The 12,131-nt window shown below is 42.2% G+C and overlaps 1 protein-coding gene across 8 annotated transcripts in view; it reads left to right on the top strand.

The window, feature by feature from the left end:
* The window catches only part of LOC113035329 (signal-induced proliferation-associated 1-like protein 2), an 80,100-nt gene extending 77,673 nt beyond the window's left edge, over positions 1-2,427 (top strand). For all 8 annotated transcript variants that reach the window (XM_080287848.1, XM_026190838.2, XM_080287846.1 and 5 more), the window contains 2 exons: positions 48-123; positions 568-2,427. In XM_080287848.1, the coding sequence (XP_080143974.1) occupies positions 48-123; positions 568-714 (223 nt within the window). In that variant the 3' untranslated portion in view covers positions 715-2,427. The remainder of the gene's footprint in view (positions 1-47; positions 124-567) is intronic.
* Positions 2,428-12,131: the final 9,704 nt, after the last annotated feature.

A 12,131-nucleotide genomic window follows, 5' to 3' on the forward strand; every position in this document is an offset into this window, starting at 1 on the left:
ATAAATGACTCTTGGCACCGTCCTCTTCTGTGTTACCCCACAAACAGCTCCCCCTCCACACTCACTGGCAAAGTCAACCAGTTAGAGGTGATCCTGAGGCAGCTGCAGCACGACCTCAGAAAGGTGAGTCCGCGTCATCCTTTTGTCGATTATGTTTTTGTCACCTTGGTGCGCTCCTTTCACACATTAGCAAACGACACATGTCGGTGTCCCACAGCTCAGATGAACAGACACTGAGTAATGCGTGCCCCGAGGTCTGTGTAATACAAACTCATCCACTTAATTCAATATCCCGCTTCCTTTTCTTATTGTGTCCCAGCCCAACGTTTCCCCACCTACACTAATGTGCTTAAAATGGAGAGAGGAAATGCGCTTTTATCAGAACAGAGGAAGGGCTGCTTTGCCATGTTAATGCCTCCCATTTACACCACGCTGACGAAAGACGGATGTTCTTGTAATAGCGGGGCTTTTATCAGCCTCTTTTGTATCCATTTATTTTTTGCCTCATGTGTTTCGCGTTGATTGCGTGTGTTCACGTGTGTGTGTGTGTGTGTGCCCTGTTTTCAGGAGAAAGAGGATAAGGCGATGCTACAGGAAGAGGTGCAGCACCTGAGACAGGACAACATGCGACTGCAGGAGGAGAGCCAGACCGCAGCGGCGCAGCTCAGGAAGTTCACAGAGTGGTTCTTTCACACCATCGACAAGAAACCCTAAGACACAGAGCGAGGGAGGGAGAGAGAAAGCATGATGGCCTTTATTCCTCACGGGCACCCACTCTACTCCTACTTAAGACTCCCAGATGATCCACAGGCAAACAAACTATAAAACAAACCATTACCAGCTCCCAAGAGTAATCAAGACGCTTTCAAACAACCCCATGTTTTGGAGACTATCGTGCAGTCCTGGGTGAGAAACCTGAAACCCCGATCTGGACTTTTACTTTTGGGATCGTCCTCTGTCTGAAGCGCAGGGTCGTGTCTGATTTAACTGGTGAACGAGGCTCTTGGGGAAACACCACCCCCACCTCCATCTCCAGCACTAAAGAGGAATCAAGAAAGACGACCCAGGGCCCCGCCTGTCCACGGGATCTTCTTACAGTAGAGGAATGTAAAGCTCATTTACTGTAGTGAACATATAATCTACCTACCTACGTATGTCGCATCGGTCTACTGTACTGTATACTCAGCCGTACTGTATCATACTGCACACACTGTCACACAGCTGTTTCTGTGCCGGCCGTCACGGACACAGGAAAGTATAGAGGGGCGAGGCGAGAGGGAGGAGGGGAGGAATGTACTGGACATAATGAAGTGGTACTTACTGTCTGCTTGCACCAAGAGGAATCCACATGTGGCGCTCTTGAAACGTACGGCGGGGAGGGGGGGAAATGAATGTAGCTCAACTGAGATCTTTTTTCTTTCTTTCTTCTCCTGCTTTCTGGTTTCCAAAGTCGCAAAAGTTTTGAGGTTTGCTGTTTTTCAGACTTTTTGTTTCTTTGTTTTTGTTTTGTTTCTGATGAATTCCACATTTTCCTTTCCTCTGTGTTGTAATGTAGGGTCACATGGCAGTAATTTTGATGTTTTAAAGGTGCTTTTCCCTACGCACATTTGTCACTAGTTTCCCTTCACTGTCACAATGTCCTAGCAATAACAAAGTGGTAGTTACAAAACTGTGTTTTGTTTTGGTTTTTTTATTTAAATTTTTTGTTTTTTAATAAAAGAAGATACCACAAGCGTGAAGAGTTCCTGTCGAGTCGCAGTTGTATTTGACGTGTATTTATGAAACGAGGAAGAGACTGTGCCTAAAACTCTTGGTTGTCGGTGGATTGTTTCTCTTTGCTTTTAGTCCTTTTTGTAAACACACGCCTTGTCTGTGGCTCACTGATAGAAAAAAAAAATGTGTGTGTGTGTCAGAGAGAGAGAGGTTATGTGAGTGTGTGTGTGTGTAGTTTATCACAGGAAAATGTGTTCTTATGCAGTGGTTTCTAGAGCATTAGAGCAAGCGCCAGTGAACCACACTTACAATGCCAAATGTGTTTATTTTCTGTACATACCTGCCACAGAAGTGTCTTGTATTTAACACTATTATTTAAGCTTATTTAACCTAAAGTTGTTTATTTTATTAAAGGTATTTGTTTTGTTTTTTGTTTTTTCTCCACTAAGGAGAGATGAAGCTCTGTGTATGTTGTAAAGTGTGTAGCTTGCCGGGGCAAAAAAAAAGGAAAAACAACAACAAAACTATATATTTAAATATATAAATGATGATTTTGGAGATTCCAACATTTGGATGCTGCTAGATTAACAGTTTGCTGGTTTGTATGCTTTTAAAAACTGTCTCTCTCCATGAACTGTCTCATCCCTGGTGAGACATTGGGCGCTTTTTTTGTTTGTTTTTGTTTTTTTTAAATAAATGTAGTTGTAAAAATAAGTCTTTTGTGCTTCGTCAGTCTTTCTTCTCCCAGCCTCAGTACCAAAGCAGCGATTTGAGTTTTTTCAGTCTGGTTCACTGCTACTGCTGTTTGAAGTCTGTTTCAAAGAAATGGTTTCAGGAAATAAGAGAAACTTATTCAGCCTCTTGCCAGGGGTTAGATGAGAAGATGCATGCCACCTATTTACAGTCAAAGAAAGTTTTCACACGACTCTCTGCAGTCCTGTGAAAAGCTAAGCACACTGCATGACTCAGTAGTTTGCTGCCAAAGGTGCTTCTACAACAACGTGAAGTGCTCATTCTGTATGCTCGCCTGTATGACTGATGGAAGTCGCTTCAGTTCACTGAGGTTTACAGGCAGTCATGTATGCACAGCTCTCTTAAAGTCCCACCACAGCATTTCAGTCAGACTCTGGTTGGACTTCGACTAGGCCGTGCAACACCTTGATTATATTTTCTTTTTGTTTAGCCACTCTCCTGTACCTTTAGTGGTGTGCTTGGGATGATTGTGTAGAATAATTTGGTATACAGAGGAGTTTGTGGTCGACTCAATGATCGTAATGTGCATCAGTCCTGTAGCTGCAAAGTGAGTCCAAATCATCATCTTTCTACCACCATGCTTGACAGTTGGTATGAGGTGTTTTTACTGATTTGCTGCATTTGGTTTTTCCCAAACGTCGTGCTGTGCCGACATCTCTAGTTTGGTCTCGTCTGTCCAAAGGTCATTTTTCCAGAAAGCTTGTAACTTATTCAGATGCACTTTTGCAAACCTAAACTGTGTTGTCATGTCCTTTTTAGTTAGGAGAAGCTGTCTTTTGGAAAAACCTTCAAAACGAGCTGTACTTGTTAGGTGATTTAAAAAAAAAAAAAAAAAGTGTCATGAACTTTAAGATTTAACATGCTAACTGAGGCCTGTAGCGTCTGAGATGTAGCTCTTGGGTTTTTAGTTTCTTTGAGCATAGCATGGTCCTTGGGATGAATTTGACTCCCAGACTGTCATAGTGTTAACACACACTTAGTATAGTATTAAATTATGTACGAAGCTCTCTACGTGGATCTATGTTCAGATCATGAAAATCATTATTTACATGTATGCTGCATGTAAGTAATAATGGTTGTGTTGCATCACCTTTTTCAGCAACACTAAGTAAGAGTTTAGGAACTGAATAGACACATTTTGTATGTTGAAAAGTAAAATGTTTCTGTATTTCTTGCTTGGAAAAAGGGGTTCAGCAGCTCAGGGTGTTTCCTTTTTTTTTTTTTTCTTTCTTCTTATTTGATGTACTTTTTTTCTTTCTTAATGGGCCAAATGTTTGAGGTGGCTGACAGGTCGACACCACTGACTGCTCTGGTCTGACGGCTGGATCATGTTTTGTATTTGTATTGTTCTTTACAACAGATCCAACTGTGAAATATTCCTGAGTCAGTGCAAAAAATTCTACTTAACAATTGGGTCTCATCATCATGGCCATTCACTATTGGCTATTGTGCTCGGTGTCAGAAATTCTCAGGTTTCTCTTAATCGTTTCATGTTATCATTTCTTGTAGATGATGAAATCCTGTGATTACTATTATTATTTATCTATAAGCATACATATTTATGTTAAGAACATTTATTCTCAGATTGTTCAGTTGTTTCCCATGCACTGATGAACCCCACAAGTAACTTGCATAATTTAACCAGTTGCTTAAAAAACGACAACAACAATTTTAAAAAGTGCAGCTAGATGTACGTACCTCCTTTTGTGTAGATGAGTCACTATGTTAAATCCAGTTTACCCATTGTAGCAGCTTTTGTGCTTTGTATCTTAATTCTCTCTTAATTCACTTGGTTGAACACATTTAATATAACGACTGATCTTTACTGATTTTTGTAATTTGGCATTGTTGACCAAAAGGGGGGAAAGAGAGAGAGATTAGTCACTTCTGTTTCCCCCTTACTTGATTCTTTTCTAAATGGCTGAAAGAAATTGAATAAAGTGTTTATAGCTGACGCACAAATAAGTTGGACCGTTTTCGGGGGTTTGGAGTGAGTCTGCCTCTGTGTGTGAGAGCCATCTTCATCCCTGCAGTAGCTGTTCTTCAGCAGTCGTCATGCAGCTGCTGCAAAGGGATTAGAACAAATTAGCTCCTGAATATTAGTTCATAACTGTGCCATTACCCATTCATAAGCTCTAGTTGGGTTGGGTTTTTATTTATGTTTATGTTTGTTTGTTGCACACACAAATGCTCGTTGCTGAGAGACAAGAATCCGGCACCTGCACAGGGACCTAAAGAGGCAACCTGGAGGTTACCAGTGGCTACGATAACTTGTGTTTATTTTAGCTTCTTTTTGCTTTCTAGCTGCACATCCTAACATAGCCTTGCTTTGGGATACTCTTGTTTTAAAGACTGTTTAAAATAATTAAGCATTTAATATCAAACTGTTATTTGATCTATGATGACATGAGAGTGGCCACATAGTCCACAGCCCACTGGATTAAAATTAAGGTATTTAAGGTATGTATTTATTTTTTAAACCTGTTCCCATAGTGAATCATGGTATCAGGCCCCATTGATGATGGCTTTCTTTCTCTACTCATGCACACGCTTAACTCAAGGTGAGTGTATTTAGCAGCTGATTGGACTAACTCCAATCGCCCTTTTAGGAACAGGAAACTGTTCAGATCTTTGAGTTAATCAACTCAGTTTATATTTTAAGCTCATCTTGGTGAACCTGGTTCCTGAAGTAGGGGCCCTGGTCCAGCTTTTTCAAAATACTTTTATTAAAAAGAATAAATTTAAAAAGAAAAAGAAAAGTTTTAACATTTGACCTGTTGTATTTGTGCAATTTTCAATAAAAAAAAGACAGTATTTAGAGATTGGATCTGTAAATCACTGCGTTCTGTTTCTGTTTATAGTGGTATCAGGGACCCTTAGTCCTAAAACTGTAAAAAATGTGGGTTCCTATACACAACAGAAAGGGGTAACTGAGTATGACCTTACACTCTTTATATAATTACATCATGTATTCTTACAGGGTCATCTCAATATTTAACTGAACAGCATTTGTTAGAGCCAGAATAACAAGGAACAAAAGTCCTGAGAGTCAGATATTTTTAACTGAAGTTCTTAAAATTTGTCATAAGCAATGATTAAAACATTTAAACTAACAGACCCTAGATAAGAAAAAATCTTTTGTGCACCTAGTGGGAAGAGGCTACTGCATGTAGACTCAGTCACAAAAACCTGTTCTCCAGGTTTGAACAAGAGACAAAGAGCTAATTTGTTGCGGTACGTTCGTTAAGCTCCTGCAAGCTAAAAAAACCAAGGATGACAACCTTTACTATGAGACTTTTTCATGCTCTATTTTGTAAACAGCAGGTGCGCTAAGACTCTCCAATGGAAACATGAAACCATAATGTGTTTGTGACTTGATTCCCAGTGAGTTGGTGTGCTTTAAATAAATGACAGATGTTGCTTTCACTGCAGGGACGCTGAAAGACTCGCTGAATAATTAATCATAAGCCTTTTTGGGTGCTGAGCAAAAAAAACCCCAAAACAATTAAATTTGTTTGCGACTTCCTGCATAAACCTCCAGCCCAGCTGCTGGAGTGTGGCCCAATACATCATGTCCTCCAGGGGATTGGGGGGTATGCTGCTGCACTGAATTGTGGGTAGAGTTGTTCAGGCCAGATTTTTGGCTGGATACATTTCTTTCACCTCTCTAACTGCATTTACCTGTGAAGGAACTGGAGCTAGTTGTTGTTAGTGTGTTTGAAGTTTGTGTCTCAGGTTACAAAGCAATAAAAAGTGTTTAAAAAGGCAAGCCATGTAAGTCTGAAGGCTTTATGAATGAACCCGGAGCTTAGATTACAACACACTCTATTGTGACTCTCCTGGGAGGCTCTTGATCTCTGTCTGACCTCTCACCTCCGTCGGGCCACGCCACACCAGAGATACCTGGATGGTCATATGGGCGTGTTTTGGGCGAGCTCCGGGTTTGGCCGGGATCAGCATGCAGCGAGATGAGGTAGTTAATCTACACGTGCGCGTGCAATGCCAGGACAGCAGATGGGAGCTCACACTGGCACAAAGCTAAAGTGTTGCCCGTTTCAGATAGAGGAGGAGTCCGGGGCTTTTTGTGGACTTTGACCAACAACTAAGGAGAGGTGCCCAATGACTTTGGCGTCGAGCGATGTTGGTGGACAGAGGCCGGATCGGCAGCAGAGTGAAAACAAGCTGTGGCAATCCATGCGCAGGACTAGTCCTGTGATGCAGTGACATGTTGGAATTTCATTAGCCTTGAAAAATATGCTGACAAGCAGTCATGCAAACCACATTGATTTCTCAAAATGTGACTGTGTCAGCAGTTAAAGGAAGAAATGCTGGCGTTCCTCTGCCATTCAGCAGCGGCGGTCATGCGCTACACAGTTTTGCTGCTCATCACACATAATAACATGTGACTGGGACACAGTTGTCCTGCTTCCACATTCCCACAGCAGATGCTCCCTTGCTGTGAGTGCCACCCTGGTGGTGATCATGTTACCCAGAATAAGGTTCAGTATGCCCAGAGCACAGCTGGCAGAGAGCGCAGGGAGCGAGGGGGGGAGTGGGGCTTTATCGACTGCGAGCGTAGGTCAGTGTGGAGTAACTGCCTGCAGAATATCAAATATCAGCTTTAGCTATCAGCTTCTTTAAGAAAACATTGATTGGATTTTATGTTTCTGGTGGATTTATGTTTTTTTTTTAAAAAATCTCCTCCAGCATTGTGTGGAATAGTTCAGAAATATCACAATTCCTCTTGCTGCATTATTCATAATGCTTGTGTAATTCTCGGCTCAACATTTTAAAGCCAATTTTTTCCCAGTTATAACCGTAAGTTTTGTACACAGTATCGACCACCACTCGGGTCTGAAGCGCTGCGGATGGTGAAAGAGAGGGGAAAAACTGACAAAGGTTCGCCGTTGGTCTTGCCAAACAGTTACCAAATCTCACTTGTGTTGTGTGCCTGCGAGGCATAACAACAGGATTAGCTCTCTCTCACCTGGACTGCTTATCTGTGAAGCTCATCTCTCCTTCACGGGCGCTTTGAAATTCCCTCTCACTCACCAGGGAGCTGCATCTCACACAACACAAAAGAAAGGAGAAGTGAGGGGAGTAAAAAGGAAAGCTCCTCCAAACCAGCGGGCAGTCATCTTGCTCTCCCCCCAGTCTGGCTCCCCCAGGTCCCCATGGGGCCTCACTATCTGTCAGTCAAGTCAAAGGTGACCACCCTCTTAGCTGAACCTAGTGAAGGGGAACGTCTTAGAAGCTTCTCATCTGCCCGTTTGCCTGCTATAGGAATGAGAAAGGATAAATAGAAGTCAGAGAAAATCTACAAAAAGTCAATTCTGTTAGAATAGCTTGAAATCTTGGATGACACAGACGGGGGAGCGGCACAACCTGAGCAAACCTCTCGTGCTTGAATGTGCGAAAATAAAAAAGGGAAGGCCCTTGCCTTGTGTTCGCTGCATGTGCTGTTTCACTGCCAAATTAGATAAAGAGACAGGAGCAAACAGATAAGACAGCGCTCCTAAATTATCTTCATTTGTCCTTGTCCGCTGTCCTCTTCAGTCTTGCAGCAACAGTGAGCTCTGCTATCGATTCTCAATCGGCTGCTTCAATCGCAAACAGCCCCCGACTGTGAGCAGGTATTGAAGGCGTGGGGTAGGTTGGTGAGCGGCTGGGAGAAGTTCAGGACCAGATCTCTAGGCTGACTTTTTTCCTTTAAAAAAAAAAAAAAATCTTAGATATTGATCATGCAAAGTTGCATTAGTGCACCTGGGCCTGTGCGGCCGAGTTAGAAGGGTTGTTATAAAGGGTCATGGGAATATTGATGTCTGGAGGGTGAATGGTAGGTGTTAAGAGTGGGGGCGTATAGCGCTGAATAACAAACAACCCCCACTGACCCATCATCAGCAGTAAAAGCTTAACTGGAGAAGCAATCGATCCTCGGTGTGAAAGGAGGAGATGCGGACACGGTGAAGGTCAAACACAAAATGTATTTCAGCTTTTCCTCGTCGGCGCAGCGAGTTCAGGAGAGAGTGATGCCAGAGTGCATGTTGGCACGGTCTCATCACTCTGTAAAATAAAGTGCACGCTGGGTCCATGTGCGGCTAATTAGGGCAGACCTGTCATTATCTGCATGCATGGGGCTGTTGAGAGCCTGTTTCAGTTTACAAACATTCATAGTTTGAAGTCATTTGTTTTTGACTTTAAATAAGCTGCAGATCCTTTGATCTTGATGGCCGTGGAATGGGATTTCCAGCCTGTTGATTGGGACCTGGGGCTTAACAATCCAAGTGTCCTCAAGGTGCTCCCGATCAGCTTCTGATACGTTACAAATCCTGCTGGGGGAGGCTTCTCTTGTTGAGGTGTGCTTTTGTGCACACATTCTTTTCCCCACCTTACCTCCATGTGAACTTGTTTAATAACCACATCTATAAAAATCTGGGACTCTCCACCATTTGACCTTAGAACTGAAGAAGCTTCTCGGATGAGAGGTGAAACGTCTTCAAGCAACTTAAAGAAGTCCAGACGCTTTTCTTTGCAAGCTCCTTTGACAACCACGTCTATAGTTTGGATTCTGTAAAGAAAGTAATGCGGAAAAGATGCTGATAGCAAGTGGAATATTCCAATTTTCTAATATGTGCTAAACACTAGTTTTGCAGATATTTTGTCATGTCAGGGTGAAACAGTAACAACACAGGATGAAGAGACGCTGCCATCCATAAAGCCAGGCTTCCAGACCTCTGCTCTCACAACTTCATTGCATAAAAAGTTCTTGGATCAGTATTTATATCAACCTTCTCATCTTATGTCTTACTTTAATTTCCTCTGACATTCTCACAGTAAAGCTGATCGGGGATTACTCTCCTGCTTCAAATGCCAGATGGTGACATTTATGCATCTTTATTCAGCTTGTCAACAAATGCAATAAATGCTCATCTGCTAAGCTAAAATATAAAACTGGAGGATTTCTGATTTGTAATTTTAATTAGTCTGCCTAATAGCAGGACTTTATGTTCACCAGGAGCGATGAAGCAAACACAGAATATTGGTCTTTTCCTGAATAGTTCATTAACCAGTTCAATAAGTACAAATTAATGTTCCTCTTCCTCTCTCGGTGACAGCTCAGTTTGTGATGCGGGTACAAAGCTCCACTATCAGACTCCTTTGTAATGAGGGATCAGTTTGACTTGGATTACTCAGCTGAATTTTCTATTAATAAAGCACGCAGTCTTAGACTTATCCTTTAGGTGTCTAATCAAAACATTTTAAAGTACAAACTTATGTTACATGAGCCTGTTCTGCTGCTGAGCATCTCCTCATCCATCCTTTAAAACTACCAAACAGCAGAGGTGTTGCACAGACTTTATAAAGTAAAAATATGAATTAAAGATTGAGATGTGACGTCACTTATTTAACATCAAGCCACTAATTTGCACAACAAGACAACTCCTGCAAAGTATTCTCCACCTTAACACACACGTCTGTCAATAGGATATTAAGCCCGCCCTCAGACGGGTCATTATTTTGTATTGATTGCTTTTTCAGTCAATTATATGCAACATGAAGAAGAAGAAAAAAAGAAGCTTGAATGCATTTGCATAACAAAGCAATCTCAAGATGAATGACCTTTAATCTCCGGTAAACAAACTCACACCGCTCCAATTCTCAAAAGTGCTGTTGTCTGTTATTTATTTACTTACTCACAACATATTTGTCTTTGTTCCCCTGCGCCACATAACACCTGACAAGTGCTCATCATACTGCCGCTGTAATTTATGCGCGTAATAACAAAAGTGCAAAGCTCTGGTGATCTATACGTCAAAGACGAGCCAGTCAGCTTTCAGCCTGTCGGGTCCCTGAGGTCCGACACATCCTCGCTTCTCTCTCAGTTATTTAGTTGTACAGTAAATGCATTTAACACCCACCTATATTCAGCTTCTCTGTCTTGGACTGTTTCCATAAATACGGATTATGCTGATTTATACAATGTGAATGTTGTGTAGATTTATGCTAGTACAGTTATGATTTCCATGCAGTGTTTCAAGGTGTGTTTTTATTTAACCTGAACCACTATCAAGCTGACATTTCTGCTTTTAGATAAAGTGCGTTGATGTCTTTAAGATGGGTTGTTGTGTAACCTGCAGGTATCCGTGCTTCTCAATGGACCTGGAACATAATCGTGCTAAGATTTGGGCCCACCCAAGTCAGTGATACGTCCAACAAGTCAGCTAAAAGCATTCTAAGGGAGCTATTCCTGAAGGAAGTAGGCCGCACGATTTTATGACGAAATGTTTGCTCCAGCTCAGAAACAGACACAAGCCTAAACAACCTGCAACGTCTACTAGCTTTGCCCCAAGGTCTTTGGCTTGCTTTGCAACAGTATCTGGGTCCTGTTCTGTAGAAGGTATGTGGAGTGTAAAAGAGCAGGATTCTGATGACTCAGCTGGTTCAGGATCAGCATTTCTCAGCATGTAAGTATCATCTTCACCACTACAGCAAACCGACTGGTAGATTTCCTCGTTCAAGAATTGCTAAATCGACAGCCTATGGAAAGGTGGCATACCCGAGCACACCTGGTGAACACATATGGTTGCATGACCCAGAGGAGACAGCGGGGAGACATTTCAGCAAATCTAATTTTGTACTGCGAGAGTCTGGAGCTGGTAGAGGTCACTTAAAGAGTTAGGGGAGTTTTTCTGCAGAGGCTATGCTGCAACTGACAGAAGAGACCCATCCAGAATTACACAGAATACTAAGAGAATGCCTCAAGGTGACTGTGGATTAAGAGGGCGGATTTGTGGGTAGCAGCTTCTGGGCCAGAAGCCTGAGTCTTAACTGCAGCTGGTTTGACTGGTATGATGTTCAAAAGACACGATGACCCCAGGACACATCGCTGATGGTCTGACCCAGCTTAAAATCAGGGGTTCTTTGACTACATTAGCACAAACAGCACAATTGTATCTAACTGTATCTAAATATAGCACATGTTATCAAGACAAAGCAAAAAAAGACTGAAAAATCCCTGATAATCAGCTGAATTGGCTGGTAGCAACTCTGCTAGTCCTTTTTTTCCCACTAGGTACAGAAACAAAATCACAAAACCTGAGCCTTTGAAGTTTACTGGCTGTTAGTCAAACCTTTTATACAAAGATTTGAAGCAGGGAGCCTTTTCAGATGATGCAAGGATCAGAGAAGAATGGGACTGAGAGGAGTTGGGATGGAGACACAGGTTTTTTTGTTCCTCTTTTTTCCCCTCTAATTCTCAGCTTATAAAAAAAGGTACAAATCTGCCTCCCTTCCACTTCTCTGCAAAAAGGTACCTCGCCATAGAAATCTGCACCAGAATATTGGGCACTCTCAAATGGAGTTGTTTTTTTTTTTCTTTTATCACCTGCTTTTCTCCAGCTCGTGGTTACTGTAATTGTGCCCTTTCTCATGCAGTCTCTAATCATCAGCCGCTATCTGCACACCATGTGACAATGCAAATAGGCAGCGGTAGAAGAGAAAGAATAACATTAAGTGCAAGCGCAGAGCCGTGTGGCAGCTTGTGTGTCTGCCAGCAGCTGGAAGAACTCAAACAACAGCAACATCTGCAAGGAGCGAGGTCGGGTTTCTATCGCACCACCCACAATGCAGTTTAGTTACCGAGGGTAACGCCTGATACATGGCAG

This window comes from Astatotilapia calliptera, chromosome 13 (assembly GCF_964374335.1).
Source record: "Astatotilapia calliptera chromosome 13, fAstCal68.1, whole genome shotgun sequence".
Lineage (NCBI taxonomy): Eukaryota > Metazoa > Chordata > Actinopteri > Cichliformes > Cichlidae > Astatotilapia > Astatotilapia calliptera.